The sequence below is a fragment of the Leptodactylus fuscus genome, chromosome 1 (genome assembly GCF_031893055.1).
Source record: "Leptodactylus fuscus isolate aLepFus1 chromosome 1, aLepFus1.hap2, whole genome shotgun sequence".
NCBI classification, from domain to species: domain Eukaryota; kingdom Metazoa; phylum Chordata; class Amphibia; order Anura; family Leptodactylidae; genus Leptodactylus; species Leptodactylus fuscus.
In genome coordinates, this window is record NC_134265.1 from 104,995,694 (window position 1) to 105,022,682 (window position 26,989).

The 26,989-nt window shown below is 39.2% G+C and overlaps 1 protein-coding gene across 1 annotated transcript in view; it reads right to left on the reverse strand.

Annotated features, from left to right (window-relative positions):
* Positions 1 to 26,989, reverse strand: part of GALNT9 (polypeptide N-acetylgalactosaminyltransferase 9) — a 243,539-nt gene that overhangs the window by 183,620 nt on the left and 32,930 nt on the right. The window contains exon 2 of the mRNA XM_075274965.1: positions 20,135 to 20,315. Within this exon, the coding sequence (XP_075131066.1) occupies positions 20,135 to 20,315 (181 nt within the window). The remainder of the gene's footprint in view (positions 1 to 20,134; positions 20,316 to 26,989) is intronic.

Sequence of the window (26,989 nt, forward strand, 5' to 3'; positions counted from 1 at the left end):
TGTTTAACCGATATAGATTTTTATTTCATGTCTTCTCTGCACTGATGGTACTTGTCAAATGCTCTCATGTTGTACTACATATCAAGTGAAGGGTTTTAGCACAGCCTTACATATCTGCAGGCCTTTCATTAACTTCATTTACCCTTTATATATTATTGTAATGTCATTCTCACCACGTCTTTTTCTTTCGCTACAAGTTTTCAGGCTGTAGAAATAATAAAATGCATTTTACATGTATTTTTTTTTGTGTGCGTATGAGTGGAAACAGATCAAGCAGGTCAGGGTAATTTCTCAGAACAGTAATGAAATCTTCTATCTTGTAAAACCAGACTTTGAAATGTTCACTTGTCTAACCGTAAACATGTTGGTCTATTATTAAACTACATTCACTTGAGAACTTAGCTATAATGCATTGAATATTGGTGATTGTGTTTAATAACCTGCATTTGAAGCTTCAATGTGGCAGCATTTTTGGGTGTCGCATGTAGGTGATATACAGCATAGGAAACATTTTAAATATATCTGTTGCAGACCTTTAGAATTACCTGAATATTTAATATAATTCAGTGAGCAATGCTTCCTTGGTTATACAAATCCTGATGGATCTATTGGATCCCCCTTTGTGGTGGCCCAAAATATTTTACAATTTAAAATTTGGGCTGAAATATGGAAAATATTTTTCTGCTCTGGACAGGTCCTCCTTTCCTTTGAGGAAATAGACATTTTTTTTTCTCACATCTGAATGACATGCGTGATGACAATTCCCAACTCAGGCACTTCAGGTTCTGGACACTTTGGTATAAGGAAAGTGTGACAAGCTACTTATTGATTTTCACGCAAAACCCACAGACCGTAAAATGTATTGCAGTTTGATAGTATTTGATTTAGGTCTAGAGTGGAATCTCTACCATAAAGTCAAAGGCATTATTCAAGATTCAGCATGTTTGGATGATAGTTCAACAGAGATGTCCAAGGCCAATTTACACCTACAGAATTGATTGATCAGAAAGAATATCAGTATTTCTTTCCTTAATTGCAGGAATAGCAGGAACTTGTCATACACTCTCAGAAACAGGAATAGCAACAGGAATCACATAACTGATGTATTGCAATTCCCTTCTAAATTGCAATATGTAGATACATACAGTAAATCCACAATATGTACCAAAAGAGTGGATTTACCTATGTCTAAACACTTCATCAAATTTCACCTCCAATGAATTACCTTAAAGCGTACCTATTGTTACATTTGACTTTTCCAGATAAGCTGGTATGTGTGTATATAACAACACATTTCTGGTAACTATATGGTTTATATTCTGTAGTTTGTAGCATTTTCCCTTCACTATGCATGCTATATCTTGTAGTTTGGCTTCTATATATTGCGCACACTAAGTAAAAAAGGAATCTGCCCAATAACTATCTCTTTTTATCAGAGCCATCCCAACATCATTCAGCTGCTTACTTCTCCCCTTCATAGACCTCGATCGATTTGTGTAATATAAGTTATATGACCCACAGTCCTTCTTTGGATCGATATAGCAGTGATTTTCAATGTGAAAGGTAACTTAGCAAAGTGGAGGGGAAGCAGGATGGATTTTAACTGGGATGTGTTACCATGAATTTGTATATATACAGTACAGACCAAAAGTTTGAACATACCTTCTCATTCAAAGAGTTTTCTGTATTTTCATGACTGAAAATTTTAGATTCACACTGAAGGCATCGAAACTATGAATTAACACATGTGGAATTATATACTTAACAAAAAAGTGTGAAACAACAGAAAATTTGTCTTATATTCTAGGTTCTTCAAAGTAGCCACCTTTTGCTTTGATTACTGCTTTGCACACTCTTGGCATTCTCTTGATGAGCTTCAAGAGGTAGTCACCGGAAATGGTTTTCACTGCACAGGTGTGCCCTGTCAGGTTTAAAGAGGACCTTTCACCACTTTTGGGCACATGCAGTGTTATATACTGCTGGAAAGCTGACAGTGCGCTGAATTCAGCGCACTGTCGGCTTTCCCGATCTGTGCCCGGTGTAAAGAGCTTACGGTGCCGGTACCGTAGTGCTCTATGGTCAGAAGGGCGTTTCTGACCATTAGCCAGAGACGTCCTTCTGCCTCGCGGCGCCTATCGCGCTGTGCTGTGGAGCTGGGAGGAACTCCTCCCTCCCTCTGCTCACACAGCTCGTCCATAGACGAGCATTATCAGGAGCGGGAGGGGGGAGTTCCTCCCCGCTCCACAGCACAGCGTGATTGGCGCCGCGAGGCAGAAGGACGTCTCTGGCTAATGGTCAGAAACGCCCTTCTGACCATAGAGCACTACGGTACCGGCACCGTAAGCTCTTTACACCGGGCACAGATCAGGAAAGCCGACAGTGCGCTGAATTCAGCGCACTGTCAGCTTTCCAGCAGTATATAACACTGCATGTGCCCAAAAGTGGTGAAAGGTCCTCTTTAATAAGTGGTATTTCTTGTCTTATAAATGGGGTTGGGACCATCAGTTGTGTTGTGCAGAAGTCAGGTGGATACACAGCTGATAGTTCTAATGAATAGACTGTTAGAATTTGTATTATGGCAAGAAAAAATCAGCTAAGTAAAGAAAAACGAGTGGCCATCATTACTTTAAGAAATGAAGGTCAGTCAGTCTGAAAAATTGGGAAAACTTTGAAAGTGTCCCCAAGTGCAGTTGCAAAAACCATCAAGCGCTACAAAGAAACTGGCTCACATGAGGACCGCCCCAGGAAAGGAAGACCAAGAGTCACCTCTGCTGCAGAGGATAAGTTCATCCGAGTCACCAACCTCAGAAATCACAGGTTAACAGCAGCTCAGATTAGAGACCAGGTCAATAGCACACAGAGTTCTAGCAGCAGACACATCTCTACAACAACTGTTAAGAGGAGACTTTGTGCAGCAAGCCTTCATGGTAAAATAGCTGCTAGAAAACCACTGCTAAGGACGGGCAACAAGCAGAAGAGACTTGTTTGGGCTAAAGAACACAAGGAATGGACATTAGACCAGTAGAAATCTGTGCTTTGGTCTGATGAGTCTAAATCTGAGATCTTTGGTTCCAACCACCGTGTCTTTGTGCGACGCAGAAAAGGTGAATGGATGGACTCTACATGCCTGGTTACCACCGTGAAACATGGAAAAGGAGGTGTGATGGTGTGGGGGTGCTTAGCTGGTGACACTGTTGGGAATTTATTAAAAATTGAAGGCATACTGAACCAGTATGGCTTCCACAGCATCTTGCAGCGGCATGCTATTCCATCCGGTTTGCATTTAGTTGGACCATCATTTATATTTCAACAGGACAATAACCTGAAACACACCTCCAGGCTGTGTAAGGGCTATTTGACCAAGAAGGAGAGTGATGGGGTGTTACGCCAGATGACCTGGCCTCCACAGTCACCAGACCTGAACCCAATCAAGGTGGTTAGGGGTGAGCTGGACCGCAGAAGGGGCCAACAAGTGCTAAGCATCTCTGGGAACTCCTTCAAGACTATTGGAAAACCATTCCAGGTGACTACCTCTTGAAGCTCATCAAGAGAATGCCAAGAGTATGCAAAGCAGTAATAAAAGCAAAAGGTGGCTACTTTGAAGATCCTAGAATATAAGACATATTTTCAGTTGTTTCACACTTTTTTGTTAAGTATATAATTCCACATGTGTTAATTCATAGTTTTGATGCCTTCAGAGTAAATCTACAATTTTCATAGTCATGAAAATACAGAAAACTCTTTGAATGAGAAGGTGTGTCCAAACTTTTGGTCTGTACTGTATATTTTATATGAGTGCTGAGACTACAGTGCTTCTTTGACCGTATTTGGAATGGTGGGGTTAGCTGAGGACAAACTAATAGTCTTCTAAGTATTAGCATCAAACCTAGACGTAGCTTATTCTGACAGGTAGAGTAAATATGGTGGGACAGTTGTGTTATGATCATCTGCTAGTCTATCAATATTGATATATGCAGTAACCACTGGAGGGTGCCAAAGATGACTGAGAGGAATGTGATATACAAATTCAATTATAGTTTAGATTGATGATAATTGATTGTTGCAATATTACACAACATTTGCCGCGATTGATTGGATTTTCACATGTAACAATTAATCATGTTTTGGAAATATGAAAATACTTTTTTATATTTTTCTCTGTGATGTATGTAATTGTTTAACAAAATAACACATTGGTCTCCTTTATTGCTAGAATCACTCCTTATTTATATAGTACAGTTTGTTGCTCGAGAAAGGTTCCTGAACTGAATTGCAATGTTACAAGGGTGATGGTTTATTTTGACTGCTGCGTCTGTCTCCAGCAATTGTGGGTGGACATCTGTACTGTGAACACTTGAGAAAATACAAACAATAATTGGAATGATTTATCTGATTTCAGTGTAACAAGTGAGCTTTTACAAATGCTACTGAGGGAACTACCGAGGTGGAGGATATAAAATACCACTGGGAAACTCAAGGGAACAAAATACAGCTAGCGGCATATGAGATACAACTTAGAATCAGTACAGCTAAAAGACATGAATGTAAAAATGGAATATACATACCTTGGGGAGAAGATGAATGGAAAAATCCATGAAAGTAATTTGAAATGATTTAAAATCGAGTCACACAGTGTGCCCCAATAAGAGCCATAAATGTGTAGCTATGTCACAGAGCAAAGAAGAACAGATGGGAGTTGATGGGGCACGGTAGAGTGGTGATTTTGTTAGATGAGAAGGAAAAGAGAAGGGAATTATAGAACAATTTGATGTACTTGCCTGAAGAAGTACAGTATATTTCCAAGAAACACTTATGTCAAAGCCAAGTCTAAAAACCCAGTATAGGTTCTTTAACCTGGTGAGTATACACTGTTGCAAACTTGAGGAACATAAGATGATGGGGAGTAATTTATTTTTCTGTATCTTTATAGATTTTTTTGTGATATATTATTGTGGTTTATTATAGAGCTAGAGCTGTTTTCATGTAAGATAAAGTATTGACAATTTTAAAGGGAGTCTATCGTTTCTCATCAAGCATATTCAACTACCACAATTGCATTACTGAGCACATCAGGCTAGTAAACATTTTAGCCTTGTTATATATGTCACATTTGTAGATGTGGAGAAAATAATTTTGATTTTTTATTAAAACCAGCAGTTGTTGAATTGGGGGACAGGTCTTCAGCATTGGGAGCACTGCTCATGCTGCTTATTTAGGATGTGTGATGTCATAGCTGTGAGAAGATCAACTACTACTGCAAGGGATGGTTCAGACAGGAGGTGGTAGTGGTCTGAGTGGCAAACGGAGTGCCTCTGGATCCGAAGGCCCACCCCCAGTGCATCATTTGCATGACATGACACAAGGTTGTTTTTCTCCAAGCAGTGACATCATCATACCACCTTTGCTTGGATGCTAGCGCTCTACATCACCATATTTCAACAGTATCTGTGTGTTAAGTTGGGCTCTTCTGATTGAAGGCATCAGGCCAAAAGTCAGTGCTCTGGGATCCATGAGCTCCTCTAAGGATGGAGGTCCTGGGCAACTGCACAATTTTTAACACCATCCCTCATCAGTCTTCATTTACAAAGCACAGGGACTGTCAGAGCCATTGAATATTGAATATACGATTATGGTAGGAAACTATTACTGCTACCCAGTATAAAGGATGTCACCGCGGTGCTTGCATATGTGCAGATGTACCAGTATAGAAATTACAGTTTTCGGAGCAGGGGAAAGAAATTGACTTGCCTTTACAGGACAAGCTCAGAGCAGTGCCAATGGAGGACGTTGCCATTAGTAACAGGATCCATAAGCAAATCAAGCACATAGGGAATTAGTAGGTGCCTATATTTGAAATCTGAAAGCACATAAAACTATATTTTTTTTGTTGAAAAGGGGAGTTTTTGTTGAGGAATTAAGGTTTTTTTCTTTTTACATCTATCTACTAATGCAAAATATGAATTGCAGTCATACATATATTGTCAGTATAACTATTTAGCCTGTGCATCTTATGCTGAAATAACTATATAATACTCTAAGAAATCTGATAGATACATTTTTTTCATGTTTGATAATGTATATTTAGCTGCTCAGATCCAATAAATTTAGGAATATGGTATTGATAAGTTAATAATAGAAAGGATTTTCTAAATCAACTCTCATTCACGAAAGCAAGAAGATTGAAGAACTAGTGCTCTTCTTCAAGAATAGTAATGAACATCACCAAAATTTACATTTTTAACATATGCACATACAAAGGTATATGCATGACCAGAAGAACTAGAATACTACCACTTATCTACAATTGTTTTGTCACCTGTTACATCTACGATAGCAGGAGCAGGGTAAGCATAGAAGCATGGTAGCAAAGAAGAAGCAGTGGTTCCCAAAAGGTGTGGATGATTTGGATTCGACAAGTTCATATTCCCTTTGATTCTTTTGACTCTATAAATAACAGGACATCTGTTTAGAAATGAAGAACACTTTCTAATTTTGCATCTGCCAGATGGGCAAAATGTCTAATTATAGTTGCCGCTATTAATGGATGAGAAGTATTTAGCTTGTTTTCACATAGCAAGGTTATCTTCTAAAACTGTAGTGCACAACTATTACACGTGATGGTTAAGAAATTCGCCACGGATGTAACGTAGCTGAGTTGAGGTTAAGAATAGAGATGAGCAATTAGTATTCGATCGAGTAGGTATTTGAAATACTCGTACTCGATCGAGTACCACTCGCTATTCGAATGGAAAAATTTGATTCAGAACCAGCGTTGATTGGCCGAATGCTGTACAGTCGGCCAATCAACGCTGGTTCTTCTCCTACCTTTAGAAGTCTTCTCCTCGCTGCATCCCCGCGGCGTCTTCCGGCTCTGAATTCACTCTGCTAGGCATCAGGCCTAGGCAGAGCCGACTGCGCAAGCCCGCGCTACAAGAAAATGGCCGTTTTGACTGTGGGTAGTCATCTCTGCCAGGCCCGATGCCTAGCAGAGTGAATTCATTGCCGAATGATGACACGGGGATGCTGCGCGGAGAAGACTTCTCGGAGAATCCAGCCCGACCCTCACTCGTGGAATTGGTAAGTTCAGTTTGATCGAATGTTGCCTACCCCTGAAACGAGCATTTTTCCCCCATAGAGTATAATAGGACTCGATATTTGATTTGAGTAGTTGAATATTGAGGGACTACTCGAAACGAATATCGAATATCAAGTATTTAACTACTTGCTCATCTCTAGTTAAGAACAATGAAAGAGATTTATTATGACTGGCATGGTATATAAACACATTTATCCAAAGACAAAAGCCTCTTAAAATATTTGCGATATATTTTTGGATCTCCTTATACAACAAATTGAAATCTACATTATGAGCTTGTGGAGACGTTTGACTTGTGACTTTTTAACACCCCAAAAATTGGCAATAAAGGTTTGATCAATTCCCTCTAATGTGCTAATGTATGTGTGGTTGTCCACATAAGGCCTTATTCACACGTTCACATGTGTGTTGTCCTTATCATGGACTTCATTGATTTTAATGGGCACATGCATACATCTGCTTAATTTTGGCCCATTTTATGAGCCATGGAGCTCCATTAAAATCTATCAGAGAAATCAGAGAAAATACAACTGGTTGTCATCCGATTTCACAGATCCATACAAATAGAAAGGTATTCGAAATGTAAAAAAAGTGAGAAAATAGAAGGCGAAAAATGTATTAACCACAGACTACAAACAACCCAAAAATAAGCAGGTTCATGTGCAGTTATTATTATCATGCACATCACATCTGATGTGTGAATAAGACCTAAGTGTCACATAAATGAATAAATTCTTAATGATACTGTTCATCAAGCTAACATGACATCAATGTGTAATCTTTAGCACCTGGTTCATAACTGGAGAGGTTGCAGCTTATGGAAAGAGACTTCGCACTAAAATATAGCTGCTCTTCTAGTATAAAAAAAAATGAGGATTCTGGAAAAGAATGACCTAAAAGGATCTATGACAAAGGGTTATGTAAACCCCCCAGAAAAGCCCATTTGGAAGAATTTCTAAACAATATTCTATATTTACCCTGCATTTTTAACATACCGGTCTGCGTTTCATCCTCAAACGTAATATTTTTTAGGCTCTTGAAATGGTGCAAAAATATGAGTGCAATGGGAGCTCTTGTATAACTGTATATTGACTGGATATAAATGGCCTTAAACTATCTTTTCTCTGAAGCAGTCTGTTTGCATGCAGAGAGAAGCTGAGCTATCTACTACTTCCAGTCTCCCAGAAGGCCCCAGGGATCCATCATATTTCTTTCTTTGGAACCTGCTGGCACTTTGATAACAGCACAAATCAGCACACTTGCACAACTCTAACAATCTTCCCTGTAACAGTTTGCCTTTGAAGTATATAACAAGCATTTAGTAGATTCGGGATGTGCCAAAAACACTGCTGTAACTTAATCCTTAGGAAAATTATTTAAGCCTTAAATGCAAATTCTTTCAGGAACACACTGTTGTTTCAAGTCAGTCCAAGAAGGGAAGTATTAAGTGGAGAGAATGCTTTACAACGTTGGTTTTTTTTTTTCTATTGCACCTATTATTATACGGAAGATGGGCCCTAAAACAGCATTTTATTGTAACAAAATGGTTACACTTTTAAGTTCATTACATTTGCACAGACGTAAATGAACAAAATGATCTTGCTCTATTAACTAACTCTAATTCCTTAATAATCTTACTATTAAAGGGATTTTAGGTATCTACAAACCAGTATTGAAGTGGAGTGTGGAACGTTAGGCACGGATCATTAATTGGAGGCCTCTGCTTGTGCCGAGCATCTGTCTGTTTATCAATATTTTCAGCACTGTTTTGGTCACAAGCTGTAACTTCACATGTCAGTAAATTAAGTGTTAGATGAGATATTAAAATCTACTAATAGAATGAATAAGCATGATTTATCTGATCTCTGCGCTTGCACCCATAGGCGCTCACCCTAATTTGCATTGTATCCAGATGTAAGACATATACGGACAATATCCCTCACCTACAAATCTATACGTTTTATCCCTTGAACAGAGATAAATGCATTGCACAACCTTTCCAGAGAGTTTATTCCTCCATGTAGTGCAGAGGTTCACATAGGCTCTGAAGACTGGAAAGCCATATAAGAACTCCACTACTGTAATTGTTCAGTTTAAGGTTTTAACTTATTTTCCAATTATATGACGACATACAAATACTTAGCTTGGTATGACAGCTGTAAAAAGCTCCAAAAATTAAATCACTGAAACAATATAAAAGCAGAGAGAAACAAAAGGTTCTTACTGTAAAGTGTTTCTTCCCCCATCATTACATAAAGTAGTGCTTATGCATAACAGTAACCACTGGGCACAATGAGGCACATAACCTATTTGCCATAATTCAATCCTTTTTCAAAGCTTCTTGAAGATCATCTTGGTAAATTAAATCTAATAGATCACACCAAGTGTATGCTTGAATATGTCTGGCCAGTCGTACCTGTGTATTTGTAGTATGCGTAAACTGTAGATGATAAGAATGACTATTGCAATTGAGAAAAAATACATATATATTTTTTTCAAATGTAGATTGTGAGCCCTATATAAGGCTCGCAATCTACATTTTTCCATATCAGTATGTCTTTGGAGTATGGGAGGAAATCCACGCAAACACAAGGAGAACATAAAAACTCCTTGCAGATGTTTTCCTTGGCAGGATTCGAACCCAGGACTCTAGCGTTGCAGTGCTAACCACTGAGCCACCGTGTTGCCCCTCAATTGAGCAAATTTGAGCTCTCAATAGAGGAGCAGCAAGCAGGGATCCTAGACTTAGTACTGTCACTTGTGTCCTATATAATGTCATGTTGAGCCAGTTTGGAGAGTGCCCTAACGCCTTTAAAACTGGGAATACCTAAGCTATAATACAGGTGGTAAAGGCCATATTACATGGGCCTGTAGATATATGACTGCCAGTAGAGTTATATGGGTCAGTGATTGATATCAAGTGCTTTACTAATGTTTGTTCTTGATAATTGACCCCATCAATGGCCTATGTAATATGGCCCTACCTCAGGAATGGAACAAGATAGGTCATACTATGTATTTACAGGGTTAATTAGCTTTTTATTTTAGTATACAGTGGTTATGAGAAGAGGCTTTACACTTTAAAGACAGTCTCAATTTTCTTCCCTGATTATGTTAAAACCTAAATGTATCATACCAATGGCATATCGCCTAGATCACATCTGGCCACTGCAGGTACTTATTTGATGATTATGCTTTTCTGCAATCCCCATCCTCTCTATTAGGACATAGTGTGCAATAATGCTGCCTCCCTGCCATCGGACCATGTTGATGTCTTTCCTCCATATGTTGTTTACACCCAGATAATATCTGTAAGCAGCAACTTTAAAGAAATTCATTTGGGACTTTCCAATGTGAAAGAAATGGCTGATTATAAGCCGACAGATGGAATGACATCTGCCAAAGCTTCAAGCTCACCAGAGTCACCACCATTTTGAAAGGTCTGAACATGAAAAATGCCTGTACTTTACCTCCTGAAACAATAGAACAAGGCAGACAGAATATAGGAAAATGAAAGGAAGAAAAATCTGGCGAGAAAAAAATAGAACATGCGGAGGAGGATATCGGCTATAGTAATATGATATTTTCCAAAATGGCCATTGAATATAACACATGACCCACAGCGAGGTTTAATAAAGAAGCATTTCCATCCTGATAAAGAATAATAGACGTTGTATTGTGTTTCGTTTTATGTATTCACATAAAGAGGTGAAAACTAGATATATACAAGGCTGTTGTTCATAAAAGCTTGACACTGGGCAAATCACTTTCCATTTCCTCATTGCAAATGTGGAATAGAACTGGAAATTCTTTGTCACTGAATTCCATTAAACCTATATCACGGTATAAAGTAAAGTCTTATGTAGTCAACATTATTCAGTTGTTCACACATCATGGATCAAACTTAATGCACATTGCCCATTACTGTGTAAATAGGTATTACATTGATACGATACCTGCAGAAAATTGTTCAGCAGTGACATATAATGGGTGAAGTGGGTAGGGGGCGTCAAAATATACAAATACATCCAGTTATATTTACCTACAGATGTAACATCATGATTCAGCCTGTAATGTGTTGTATATATTGGATCACCTCTATTTCTCAGATAACTGCAGTCAGGATATTGTGTTGTTTAGTTGAATTATACTATATTACACCAGCGTCTGCTATTAATTTATGTCCGGTATTAATTTACTTATGCATTATGTTCTTGCATCTGTTTATGAAATGACTGTAAATGCTACCTCTGAAATATAGTACAGAACCTCTGCTCCAGTTTATCTTTAACACTGAGCAATGGAAGGAATAAAATAATCCAGCTAGAAAAACACTTTAGTTAATGAAAATTATCTCTGGAGAAACATAATTCATGGAGATGGAACTAAGTGCTATATACCAATATAAAGCATGTTATATATATTAGTCATGCAGTAGGATTATACCCACCTGCCTAATACTGTGTATGACCAAAACTGGCATGGACTCCATAAGATCTGACCGAGACACAAATAGCAGCCAGATACCAGTAGATGCTTTTAAAGGGATTCTATCATTGAGAAACGTCATTTTTAACTAAGCACATACTTGCATAGCCCTTAGAAAGGCTATTCCACATGTACCTTTTGTATGTTAATCCCCTCATTAGTTTTTAAATGAGCTCATTTTCATTCATATGCTAATTAGCCTCCAGTGAGCACCGGAAGTGTCTGTGAGCACCGCCTGCTCTGTGTGTATGAGAGCAGAGAAATGAGTGATCATCATTAGCCTCTCTGTTCTCATACACATAGAGAATAGTAGACGGTGCTCACAGACACTTGGGGCCATGTTTGAGCCGTCCAGGCCATTGATTGTGTACTTGAGAAAGGACCATCACAAGTCCAAAATGCGTTGTACCATGTTCCAATACCATTAAAGAAGAATTTCGGTTTATATCTGGGTTAGCACTGTCTTTCGACCTGATACTCCATCAGGTTGTTCCATGACCCACTTCTGTACATGTTGGAACGTTCCTCTAGCTGCTGCCTTGTACACTGCCCTGTCCTGCCTATGATCCACTTGTGTTTAAAAGCTCTGTTGGGTTGTTGTGACATCATCACAACCCATACAGGTGAGCAGGCACTTGTCGTCTCTGTTTCTTGTGCCCATTAACCTAGTGGTAATACACGGGGATCAGCTCGGTATCTCTATTTGCCTTCCATCATCTTACATATAGAACTGTAACTTCAATGACATAGCAATTATAGTACCACACAGTACAACTTAATATCACTGCTCACAGTGGCCATTTTACCTGTGCATACAAGTGTTGTGACATGTTTTACTGAAATGTTAAATTAGCCACACCAGTTTTAATGTAAAAAAGTCCAACAATAAAAAACTGATTAAATTAAAAATCAAGAAGAATTAAAAATTCAGCATTTCAAGAAAAACTGGATATGGCTACCTTGAATGAAAGATCGGTGGGTCAGAGCATGCCCATTTTGTTTAAATAGTTGTGAGTCTTTGACATATTGGGTACAATGTAAATGTATATAAAAACATTGTAAACAGCAGTGATGCATTTCTAAAAAAAAATGTTGCATTGAAATGATCAATTTGCACATATTTAATTCCAAGGACAGACTTTAAATGTCTAGTTCTGAATACTGGATAACTCTATCTTGCAAGTGCTAATTACATTAAATGTGAGTCTCATAGTCTTAACTTGTTCTCTAAAGGCTAATATTGAATATGTATGAAGAACAGGATTTGAAATGCAAAATAAGGACCACAGTTGGATACAATGTCATGACGGAATTGGTATTGCCCCAAAGGTCTCATAGACATTACTGTCTGTGACATGTGTAGATTAAACTACTGATCAACAATGTGTCCCTAGAAAATACTTTAAAATGTTTTTATGTACTGGAAGAGTTGTAGACAATGGTATAAAGATATCACTAGTATCAAGGAAAATTCCACTATGAATCAAAATGTAAGGAGTTTTGTGTATTAGAACATGTATTACCTTTCTGGGTGTAAACGGACTAGCTTAAAAAAGAACAAAAAAAAACCCCAAAAACCCAACTTTTTATAGCCTTCATCATTACTTTGTCTCAAATGTAGCCTGAGATATTGTATGATATACTTATAGCGCAAGCCTGTACACAACCCTAGCCCCCGTTCAACACATACAGAACAGTCTCGTGCCTTAGTATTCATCTAAGAGGACATGCGGGTGCATTGTTAGACATAGATAATCCATGCATTGAGTTGTTGATGACAGACATTATTGGAAGTTGCTTAGATGGGCAGTAGAACAATGTGTCAAGACCCCTTGGATAATTGAGTTTTTAAAGTTAAAGAGGTTTCAAGAAAGAATATTATAGTATATTGACTTGGTATGTCAGATAATTCAAATTGGTGGACATCTAAGATCCTGCAGATTACTTTTGTCAGATTACACATAGCAACAGAAATCTATGGAGTGGGGAGGGGAAAAGAGTGAGCAGGAGTTGAAAGATGCAGAAACAGAGACACATGCTAAGGTCACACTGCAGTTAAATAGAAGCTTTCTATCACAACTTTATACAATACATCACATCTCAATATATGTCCTATATGATCCTGGAGCTGTTTCTGAGAAAGTTAGAGAAGAGATGTTCTTCTGCTTACTGAGGACAGTCTTTGGCACCCTCATAAGAAGAACTTCAATCTAGACAGAGCCTACACAGGTGATGAGCCAGCACAAGGAAACATAGGAACTGTAGGAGGACTAAGTGATCTAAGTGGTCATATTAGTAAGGTGGGCCCACATATTGGGAGTTAAGTAGGCAGGAGAGACTTAAAAAAAAAAAAAAAAAAAGTACATTGTACTAGTGGCGCAACTAGGAATGGTGGGGCCCCCGTGGCAAACTTTTGACACGGAGTACACCTTGACCAATGCCGAAGATCTCGACCAACTGACCACTACCCCCCCCCCCCGCATTTCTGCGCACACTATAATGCCCCATAGTGGCCCCTGCACACAGTATTGATCCCCATACTGGCCCCTGCACACAGTATTATTCCCCATAGTGGCCCCTGTACACAGTATTATGCCCCATAGTGGCCCCTGCACAAAGTATTATATCCCCATAGTGGCCCCTGCACACAGTATTACACCCCATAGTGGCCCCTGCACACAGTATTATGCCCCTTAGTAGCCCCTTCACACAGTATTATGTCCCTTAGTGGCCCCTGCACACAGTATTATCCCCAATAGTGTCTCCTCTACACAGTATTATTCCCCATAGTGGCCCCTGCACACAGTATTATTCCCCATAGTGGCCCCTGTACACAGTATTATACCCCATAGTGGCCTCTGCACAAAGTATTATATCCCCATAGTGGCCCCTGCACACAGTATTATCCCCCATAGTGGCCCCTGCACACAGTATTATTCCCCATAGTGGCCCTTACACACAGTATTATGCTCCATTGTGTACACCCATAAACAATTATTATACTCTGGGGTCTTTTCAGACCCTAGAGTATAATAATTGGAGACCCAGGGGGGGATAAAAAAAAAATTAAAAAAAAACACTGTTACTTACTAGAGATGAGCGAACACTAAAATGTTCGAGGTTCGAAATTCGATTCGAACAGCCGCTCACTGTTTGAGTGTTCGAATGGGTTTCGAACCCCATTATAGTCTATGGGGAACATATACTCGTTAAGGGGGAAACCCAAATTCGTGTCTGGAGGGTCACCAAGTCCACTATGACACCCCAGGAAATGATACCAACACCCTGGAATGACACTGGGACAGCAGGGGAAGCATGTCTGGGGGCATAAAAGTCACTTTATTTCATGGAAATCCCTGTCAGTTTGCGATTTTCGCAAGCTAACTTTTCCCCATAGAAATGCATTGGCCAGTGCTGATTGGCCAGAGTACGGAACTCGACCAATCAGCGCTGGCTCTGCTGGAGGAGGCGGAGTCTAAGATCGCTCCACACCAGTCTCCATTCAGGTCCGACCTTAGACTCCGCCTCCTCCGGCAGAGCCAGCGCTGATTGGCCGAAGGCTGGCCAATGCATTCCTATGCGAATGCAGAGACTTAGCAGTGCTGAGTCAGTTTTGCTCAACTACACATCTGATGCACACTCGGCACTGCTACATCAGATGTAGCAATCTGATGTAGCAGAGCCGAGGGTGCACTAGAACCCCTGTGCAAACTCAGTTCACGCTAATAGAATGCATTGGCCAGCGCTGATTGGCCAATGCATTCTATTAGCCCGATGAAGTAGAGCTACATCAGAGCCGAGGGTGCGCTTGAACCCTTGTGCAGCCTCGGCTCTGCTACATCAGAGCCGAGGGTGCGCTTGAACCCTTGTGCACACTCTGCTTCATCAAGCTAATAGAATGCATTGGCCAGCGCTGATTGGCCAATGCATTCTATTAGCCCGATGAAGTAGAGCTGAATGTGTGTGCTAAGCACACACATTCAGCACTGCTTCATCACGCCAATACAATGCATTAGCCAGTGCTGATTGGCCAGAGTACGGAATTCAGCCAATCAGCGCTGGCTCTGCTGGAGGAGGCGGAGTCTAAGGTCGGACCTGAATGGAGACTGGTGTGGAGCGATCTTAGACTCCGCCTCCTCCAGCAGAGCCAGCGCTGATTGGTCGAGTTCCGTACTCTGGCCAATCAGCGCTGGCCAATGCATCCCTATGGGAAAAAGTTTATCTCACAAAAATCACAATTACACACCCGATAGAGCCCCAAAAAGTTATTTTTAATAACATTCCCCCCTAAATAAAGGTTATCCCTAGCTATCCCTGCCTGTACAGCTATCCCTGTCTCATAGTCACAAAGTTCACATTCTCATATGACCCGGATTTGAAATCCACTATTCGTCTAAAATGGAGGTCACCTGATTTCGGCAGCCAATGACTTTTTCCAATTTTTTTCAATGCCCCCGGTGTCGTAGTTCCTGTCCCACCTCCCCTGCACTGTTATTGGTGCAAAAAAGGCGCCAGGGAAGGTGGGAGGGGAATCGAATTTTGGCGCACTTTACCACGCGGTGTTCGATTCGATTCGAACATAGCGAACACCCTGATATCCGATCGAACATGTGTTCGATAGAACACTGTTCGCTCATCTCTATTACTTACCTATCTCCCAGCTCCACTGCATTCTCCGGCGCTGTTGGCCATCTTTAATGAGGGCTGGGATGTCATGTGACTGGGGGGCCTGCGTTGCGACGCATAAGGATGCAGGCCCGGTTATGCGACGTCACGCAAGTAGGGCCTAAGCATGCTCGGAGAGCGGAGAGGTAAGTAACACAGTTTTTTATGTTCCGTTACCTATCCTGCACCTCTGATCATTATACTCGGGGGTCTGAAAAGACCCCCGAGTATAATAGTGCTTGTGGGGTTCACGGAGTCACTTATCGATCCCGGCCCCTGCCAGGATCAGTAAGTAAGTAGGGCCCATTACCGGCTGTAGTAACTCCAGCCAGTAACGGCCTATTAAGAAAAAAAAAACTGCAGCACTAGCGGCTGTCGCCGGACCCCTAATGTCCCGGGCCCTGTGGCAGCTGCTACCGCGGTAGTTACGCCACTGCATTGTACCTAAAATCCCCTTTAAGTATAGTAGTTCAGCATATTTAAGTGATAGTTCTGTTTTAAAGGGGCTTCCTGGTCCCAATTTTGATACTGACCTGCTATCATCACAGTAGGTCATCATCAATATTAGATTGGTGGGGGTCTTACAATCTGATAGATCATCAGTATCAAAATTGGCAAGAGACAAGAAAATCCCTTGAACCAACTGAAAATTATTTTGTATGTTATCTGACAGTAATGGTATTTAAAATAAAATGCTATTTATTATTCATCTTCATAGTCTCTCCTAAGCTCCTGAGGGCATCTCTTAAAGGATGTCACAGCCGAGGAGAAATGCTTTCTTTTTCTTATCTTGTTCAGCTATCTCTATCTATGTAGCAATTAATAAGCCAGGATATATTGCCCACGTGTAACAAGAGGGACTTAGGGTAAGGTCATTTAGTTTTATGATTCTGTTTAATTTGGATTTGCCAATCCCCAGCTCATTCTCCCACAGGCCGGACTTAATAATCAAGATCCATGCTCCGTGCTTTGTGCACTAATTAAGGCCACTGTTTAATTAGAAAACCTAGCTGGTGCCAAACAAAGAACAAAATCAATAACAAATCCAATGGAGGGGAAAGAGGAGAGCAATAACTTGTGTTTTCATATAGAAAATAGCTTTAAGCATATTCAATACGGCTCATGTACCGTAGGTGAAACACAAGTTAGCTCTCATGAACCCTCCTCAGACCATAGTGTGATAACAGCAGTGATTTAGAATTGTCACTCACAGTTCAAAAGCAGGGGATGAAAACTGCAGGGATTTCTTTTAAGTCCACATCAGCACTTGGCTTTTTATATCTATGCATATCTGTCCAGGTCATCTAAAAGAAAGAACATGCAGGGCAAGGGCTTATGGAGGAAGCTGGGGAATCTCTGACATTGTGGAAAGCAACAGAAGGCTTGTGCTGCAACGGCATTTTTTAATAGTTGAGGACAGCAGTTTGCTAAATGTGGAAGACTCCTCAAAGGATACCTTCTGTTACAGGAACAAATTGGTAGCGGGACTGTTCTATGCTAGAACTCAAGTGATTCTTAATGTAGTTATTATAACTGTCACTATAAATGTTTATTAGTTTAGCAGATTAATTATCCATTTGTACGCTAATATTATATAGTTATATTGTCTGCAATGCCCCCCCCCAAAAAAAAAAATAAATAAAAATAAATAAATAAATTCATAGAAATTCTATTATTTTTAAGGAGTAATTGCTAAATCCTGTATAGGACACCAGTCTAAGTTGGACTTGTAAATTGCAGAATGGAAATATATAAATTAATCTAAGTAACATAATGGATCATTTCCAGTTGCATTTTGCTGTACCAAGGGGTTGTACAGACATGGTAGGCAAAAGGTTAAAAGGAATTTGGTTGACAAATTTCCTAGTGTGGAGATACTGTATATAGGCTTGTCCTACCTTACCAATCCATTAGTTGGACATGTCCATGGGAAGCTGTGTCCCCCCTTACCTGTCATCTTGTTTGATTTGTCTAGATATGCATGTTATAAGTAAGTTCGAATTTTAAGATGATACTGTAGTTATATATTGTACCAAAAAGTAATATCATGTGTGTGGCTGCTCAGTGTGTGTTTTCTGAATTGCAACCCTGTACTACAATGTTGTGTTATTATATTGAACTGGCTTATGAGAAAGAGTCTAACCAAATTTGAGTTAAGGGTTGACCTCTGTATGTGTAACATATTTTGTGTAGCTTATTGAGTGGCAACATTGATAACGCTGTACAGAGCTTACTGTACGTCCATGGAAGTGAATTGAACACCCTACACTAATTTGCACATTACGATATATATTTTTAAGGTATTTTTACCATTTTTGAATAGTGCAGATTTATACGCACATAGGTAGCAAAAGCCTTCTGTTGCTTTCCACAATGTCAGAGGTTCCGCAGCTTCCTTCATAAGCCCTTGCCTTGCATGTTCTTTCTTTTAGATGACCTGGACAGGTATGGTTTACATTATGTATTTTTGAACTTTTTCTTATTTGTTTATTTTTTTATACTTTATTTTTAATTTTTTCAACTTTTTTTTACTGTTTTCCTATCCCACATGAAGACTTGAACGGAAGATCTGTATTGTATGGCAGTACATTGCACATAGATTCTCTATGTGCAGTAGAGAAAAGCACCCAGGATCCTTTAGCTCGTCACAGGGAATATGAGGGGTTAAGGCTGGACAATCTAACCCCCGGACTACCTGGAACCAACTGGATGTTGCAGTATTTTCATTCTCTGGTGGCTAGTCCTGAGTACTGACTGCATAATATATTACATCTCATGGTGCGACTTAATAGTACGGTGCTGAGCGGGAAGAAGTTAATTACAGAGATCCTTAACCCTGTGTGCACTTCAGTTACATGAGAAGGAGGTTCTTTTTCACATATTTTCTGGCTACACAATCCCTTTAATTTTGATGTATAGCCAAAGTCTATAAACAGTAAAACCTGTAGGCTTAGTAGTAAAAGAGTTTCAATTGGAATGGTATCTCTAAAAATTACCTATTTTTTTCCCCAATGATAGTTTAGTATGAATCAGCCTGTAATGGACAAATTCCAGAATGTGTGCTGGGTTTACTTTAATATACAGCAGGTATTCTGAACATTGAGATATTTAACATTAGGATAAACCAAAAATTGAACCTCGGATGAGACAGGAGGTAAATATCTGGCTAAAGCCGACTGTAAAGAACAGTAGAAATAATGAAGTATCCTTTGTATAAGGACTGCATGTGGTACTTTGTGATTCATGCTACCCAAGTGGGCATGATTATTGGTAAAGGAATTTTTTTTTGCAAAATTGACTTTTCTAAAAATGTTGCAGATTTGCTCCACCACATTGGCATAAAACATAAGTCACAGGAATAAAACTAAAGCTCAATACCTTGTCCAATAAAAACTGCAAAAAAATTTAAGAATACCATGCCATATTTGATAAATTTGTTGCAAAGCATTTCATTTCAGATATCCTTTCCTCCATATTTACATATAATACCACACTATCAAAAAGAGCTATTATTTATACATAGCCTTAAAACATTTACGAGAATCATGTGCACTAGTTAAACAATAGAATTATAAACTGATGTATTTTCTACAAAACACAGTTTGTTTTATCACCAGCATACAATTTATTTATTCCAATTCATATTTAATAAATATGACACAGAAATTCCGGTTACCAATCACTAAAAATACTGTATTATATCCATCTATAAAGCAAGGCCAAACACAAATGTCATAGTATCATATCCTAACATAACATGTGATACTACGAAGGCTGAAAAGACAATGTAGTAACAATATAACACTATATACACACATTAAATATATATGAATAAGGTTCATCCAATCATTTAATAGTATTTAGGGCAATGTTTCATTTACTTACTTTTTTGGTCTGTAATCTGGAATTGATCTGTCCAGTGAGATTCTGTCACTTAACTGGGCATTGTAGCCATATTCTTCGTATTTGGTTTCTGATTCATGGCTATCATCTCTTAAAGTTGCAGCCATTCCACCTTGGCCAAGCCCACCAGGTCCTTCTACGAGCCCCATTGGTTTTGCCAGGCCTAGAAAATTACATAACCCAATTAGTTCAATCATAGGATAACTGATATATAGAAAAAGTGTAAATCACAACAAACACAGATTCCTATTTATTGGAATGAAAAAGTTAAAGCAAAGTTAAAGCTTTATTCCAACACATGTTATTGCTGTCTAGTATAGGGCATACTAATGTGCAGTCATTCTCTGGTGCATTGTTCACATATTGAGCTCCAGAATATGTCTCTTAGTTGGTCATGTGATCAGCATGATTAATGAGCCAATTAACACCCAAAGTTCCTGGTTTATATGTAGGTTTATGAGCACAACATCCGAGCTAGGGCTACATGATGACTTTAACCACAATTCCCATTATGCAGAGATTGCTGTGACTCCTTCACTAATGTATGTAAATGGACTTGCATTACAACTCTGAGGATGCTGCAACTGCATGCTCAATCTTTCTGCGACCAGTGCTGAATCTAGAAGTCACGGTCAAATCAATGTGACTCCATTTACTTACAAGTTGACACAGCAATCTTTGGTCACATGACAGGAGTTCCCTGTACCACATGGCTACACAATTTGCTGCTGGACTTTAATTAGAATGCAACCTTATTGTATTTTTTAATACAGTGAATGTTTTTCAATATTACATCTCTAGAACATATTTTTGTAAATATAACATAGCACATTCAGAAAATGACATATGATGTTGGTAAGTACCACTGCAGTTATCTGAGACATACGGTAGTTTTTCAATTTGCTGAGATGTTCCTTTATCACCATACCTTCTGAAAAGCTGAAGCTGGCTCCCTGTAGGGAGATAGATAAGTGAACAATGGATTGTTTTTTTAAAAGTTGTATTTGCTTATTAAGGGTCTCACAGGGGCCTATTAGGCTAATGTTATAGTGCCTAAAATCCCCTCTGCTCAATGTTTTATCCTATGCTGAATGTGAGAATAGGAAAGCAAGGGATTTATGCATGTAATGGGGGCTTCAGAGGGCTGGTCACACTCATTTTATGCCGTACATTATATATTATTTGATCTCTTAAAGAATTCTTTGATACTCTGTCTTGCTTTGTGACCATCATCTTTACAACTGAGAATGGCATCTTACTGCTGGCTTACATTTAAAAAAAAAACAAACAAAAAAAAACATATACTTTGGCTATTGGAATCTAAGAAAAGCTACAGTATTCTGTAAAAGTTTTAGCCAGGTTGTGGAACATATTCCTCAAAGTAAGAATTTTTTCAAAAACAAGTGTTGATAGTTTATGTTTGTCTATGAACAAAATAGAAATATAAATCATATCAATATTTGTGACCACCCTTTGGAGGCGGCGTCCTGGATGTCATGATATTGCCCCCACAGATCCCTAATCTCAACATCATTCAGTCTGTCCTGGACTACGTGAAGAGACAAAAGGATTTAAGTAATTCTATATCCAAGATTTGTGCTTAGTACACCAAGATGTTTGGTATATAAAGATTGAGAGTCTTCAGTAGCTGATACCTTTTTAATTGCTAACAAAAATGATGACAGATTGCAAGCTTTCGAGACTACTAGGTCTCTTCATCAGGCATGGTATGACACAATTTCTGAAGGCATGCATATTTATACACAAAAAGGGCACAGGAATCAAGTGTTCGGTGAGACAGGTGATGGAAAGCAGTATACACACAAATAAATATAGATCAGTTAAAAAACAAATTATCAGTTCGGAGGATGGCCCTCTGAGTTTTTATGGTCCCTTTGATTGGTGATGTGATGCCTAGTTCTTGAAGAAGGACATAAATCTATGCGACGGTACAAAGATATATTTTTCCTTATACAAGATGTTTGGAACAACCTTCCTTTCGAGATACTAAGTATTGATTTGATTTAGATTTCTTTTTTGCTCATTCACTCAATTTGGTCAATTTGCAAAAATAAATTATTAATACTTCTATTTTTGAAAGCACTTTTGCTTTGTGTCATTTTTCACACCTACCTAAAATTTTTAGACAGTATTGTAATTCTTCCCCTCCCCCCATCAGTATGTCTTTGCAGAATGGGAGGAAATTCACGCAAACACAGGGAGAACATGCAAACTCCTTGCAGGTGATATTCCTGGTAGGATTCAAACCTTAGGACTCCTGCACTGCAAGGCTGCAGTGCTAACCACTAAGCCACCGTGTTGCCCCAGTATTGTAATACTTTGGATATTCTATTCCTTCCGTGGAATATGTGTTGTACCTTATTTTGAGACAATATTATGACTTTAGTGCGTCCAGCTTGGTCCACCATAGAATTTATTTTGTAAGTACTTTATACCAGCACAGTAAACCATGTCTCACAACTGAGCGGGATTTAATTGTAAGGTAATGTAGTGTAATAATTTCCCAGCCTTTGTATTACAAAGTATCATCACAATGTTTGCATGACCTTCAGAATCAGGTACATAGTAGGTAACACAATGTATCGGTACAACATTTTAAATTGTTGTAATAAAAGCAAACAATGACATACTTGTGCATGTTTTCCTTTATTTATGCAGAATTAATTGTTATCGTCATGGCAGCACAATTATGGTATGTACCTCTTGTTATTATGAAACTGTATGCAAATGAATTAACTACTATTGGACTCAGGTTTTACAAAGACATTAATTAATATTTCAGTGTCTTATTTACATTTCCCAATGTCATGACCCTATGAGACTATCAATCAACTTATTACCATGACAACAGTTAACATATTTTTTATGACTGCGGCCATCTTTACATTCTGCTTTACTATCTAACCCTGCAAAATAACTTCTGTTGTGACTGTATCCAGTCTAGAAACTCTCGTCTTACTTTAGTTTCAAAAAGTATTTATTGAATGACATCAAAGGTAGAACAAAAAAGCAGATAAAATGAGAACAGTATGAACAATCCTGAGGGTAAAATGCACAGGACAGAACACCACAATATTATAACAACTCTAAAAGTGAAAGTGCTATCATAAAGGAGGGATAAAAAGGTAAATAACCAGTAACAAACATGTGGGGAGAGAAGAGGGATGGGTAGCGTTCATTTCTTCATGGAGCATGATCATGTCAACGAATGATGTTTGTCGGTGAAAGAAAGGGGGCGCAACCAATTAGAGGCAATATGGATTTATGCTGCCTATAGTATATACTGAAGTCATTTCTATTGAGTGTATCCTCATCCTTATATGGTATTATATACTGCTAGAAAGCCAATAGTGTGCTGGATTTCCTGGTATGTGCAATGGTGCTGATGATATCATTGCTGTTAATTTTGGCACCGACATCTCCCCACTGTCAGAAGGACAAGCCTTGCAGCTTAGCATTATCGCTGGGCAGTAAGGAACGCCTCCCTCTCTGACAGTACTCTAATATAACCTTGTATAGTCAGAGGGGGCATTCCTTACCGCCCCCCAATGACGCTGAACTGTGAGGAATGCCCCCCCTGACAGTACAGTACATAGGAACACATTTTTGCTACCTATACTTAGAAAATATTTTTTGTGGAGGCCAACTCTCTATCAATGAGGAAGATCAAGTCTCTATCTATCTATCTATCTATCTATCTATCTATCTATCTATCTATCTATCTATCTATATCTGTATATATCTTGCATATCCATGCAGAGGTTGTGCTTACATATGTTGGTTTGTATGAGAAGGAAAGTGAACATTACTACATATAAATTAGATGGAATAAAACTTGGAATAACAAGAGAATAACCTGAGTATTCTGGTTTCAGAAAAATATTGACTGCAAGCAGGAAATGTCTTAAAGTAGAAAACAAGCAGTCAGTGGTGTAACTAAAGTCTTGTGGGTCCCAATGCAATCTTTTGTCTGGGCCCCAACCTCATCCCTACAGCGAATTCTTGATAGTGATGGTTACGAGTGCTCAGGAGTGTAATCACCCTAAGGGGGCATTCACACTACGTATACTGAAGCTTATTCTGAACGTAAAACACGTTCAGAATAAGCGGCGTATAAAGCAGCTCCATTCATTTCTATGGGAGCCGGCATACGAGTGCTCCCCATAGAAATGAATGGGCTGCTTCTTTCACTATGAGCAGTCACATTGAAGTGAATGGGAAGTGCCGGCGTGTACGGCAAGCTCTGCTCATGCCGAGCCGTACACGCCGGCACTTCCCATTCACTTCAATGGGATTGCTCATAGTGAAAGAAGCAGCCCATCCATTTCTATGGGGAGCGCTCGTATGCCGGCTCCCATAGAAATGAATGGAGTTGCTTTATACACCGCTTATTCTGAACGTGTTTTACGTTCAGAATAAGCTTCAGTATATGTAGTGTGAATGCCCCCTTAGTGTAGTTAGGGTAATATGTGAGTTTCCTTGGCTTATGGGCCAGATGGAAGCTGCAATACTGATGCCACTGCTTATGGGCCCCCTAAGGCTCCTGGGCCCCGGTGCGACTGCACCCTTTTCAACAACTTAGATCCAGTATAAACAGCAAAACGAACATTTTGATGATTGGCTGTCTTTAAATGAACGCAATACATAACACGTGTTGACATTGTGTTATGCCTAGTACATGGCTTGAAGTGTAGAACACATTTATTCTTTGGCATTCTTTGAAGCTCTGATGAATGTGCCACCTCCTCAGCTTTGCCAAGAGGTTTTCTTTAGGAAAAGGTCCTTTTTAGGATTGGCTTTATATTATTTACCAATTAACTATATGGGCTATCCAATCCTGTATCAAAGTAATGCCTTGATGCTCCTTAACCCCTTTCTGAATACACCATGTACTATAAATTAACTTGTAAACCTGTAATACATTTTGATTGACTATATTTACCATGCATTTAGTGAATATTAAAATGTATTAAAAATATCTCAAAGCACAACCAGAATGTCAGTTGTGTATAGCAGGAACGTACAAATGCCTGATTCCGTTTTACATTTCTCTAAGTAATAAGCTAGTACAGTGTAACATCTTGACTGGTAGCAGTTTTTCATGTGCTGGCATCCAGCCTTCTTCCCTAACCCTAGCCCAGATGTGCCATAATCCTCAGCAAATGCAAAGCGTCCTCAGTCTTATTGCTTCATTATGTCCCTTATTATTCATCTTGCCTCACAGTCACAACTCATCCTGAGAATGAGCTCTGACTAGACAATCTCTTCTTCTCTCCTTTCATATGTCAAGTCATTTTCTGTGTTCTTCCTACGCCGTCACCTTTAATTTCCATTACTTTCACTCAATATATTATAAAAGTTTCTCTATGGATAAAATCAACAGTTTTTTTTATACTTTATCTTTTTTTTGTAGATTTACTTACTTTATTTCCAGATATATTTTAGGATTATATACGTATATGATTTAATAATTATATCTAATCACAAGGTATACATTCGTAACATTCTGGGTGCTATTCGCATTGACATATTTGTCTATATACTACATGAGGTTTACAAGATAACTGCATACCTGCATATATTGCATATGGAATTACTACTGTATAATATTCATTTTATTTTCAGGAAGATGCAGATCTTCCTAATACTTATTATTTGGCTTCCTTTGCTACGGTTTTGGTTCCAAACACTTGCTACATATGTACACTGTTATACAATGGGGCTCACAGGGAAGCGTACTGTTTTTTTGAATGCCCCCTTCCATACCTGGTGAGACGTAAGTAAAACACAATTTTGCATTACTCTGTCACGGGATGTTTAACATGATTTTCTGTTACGCTGCCACTTGATGGTTATTCAGTATGTATCTATGTGTGGGAACCCAGTTGTAGTGAATTGCAGTGGGACAAATATAGGATATATATATATATATATATATATATATATATATATATATATATATATATATATATATATACACTCACCGGCCACTTTATTAGGTACACCTGTCCAACTGCTCGTTAACACTTAATTTCTAATCAGCCAATCACATGGCAGCAACTCAGTGCATTTAGGCATGTAGACATGGTCAAGACAATCTCCTGCAGTTCAAACCAAGCATCAGTATGGGGAAGAAAGGTGATTTGAGTGCCTTTGAACGTGGCATGGTTGTTGGTGCCAGAAGGGCTGGTCTGAGTATTTCAGAAACTGCTGATCTACTGGGATTTTCACGCACAACCATCTCTAGAGTTTACAGAGAATGGTCCGAAAAAGAAAAAACATCCAGTGAGCGGCAGTTCTGTGGACGGAAATGCGTTGTTGATGCCAGAGGTCAGAGGAGAATGGCCAGACTGGTTCGAGCTGATAGAAAGGCAACAGTGACTCAAATAGCCACCCGTTACAACCAAGGTAGCCAGAAGAGCATCTCTGAACGCACAGTACGTCGAACTTTGAGGCAGATGGGCTACAGCAGCAGAAGACCACACCGGGTGCCACTCCTTTCAGCTAAGAACAGGAAACTGAGGCTACAATTTGCAAAAGCTCATCGAAATTGGACAATTGAAGATTGGAAAAACGTTGCCTGGTCTGATGAGTCTCGATTTCTGCTGTGACATTCGGATGGTAGGGTCAGAATTTGGCGTCAACAACATGAAAGCATGGATCCATCCTGCCTTGTATCAACGGTTCAGGCTGGTGGTGGTGGTGTCATGGTGTGGGGAATATTTTCTTGGCGCTCTTTGGGCCCCTTGGTACCAATTGAGCATCGTTGCAACGCCAAAGCCTACCTGAGTATTGTTGCTGACCATGTCCATCCCT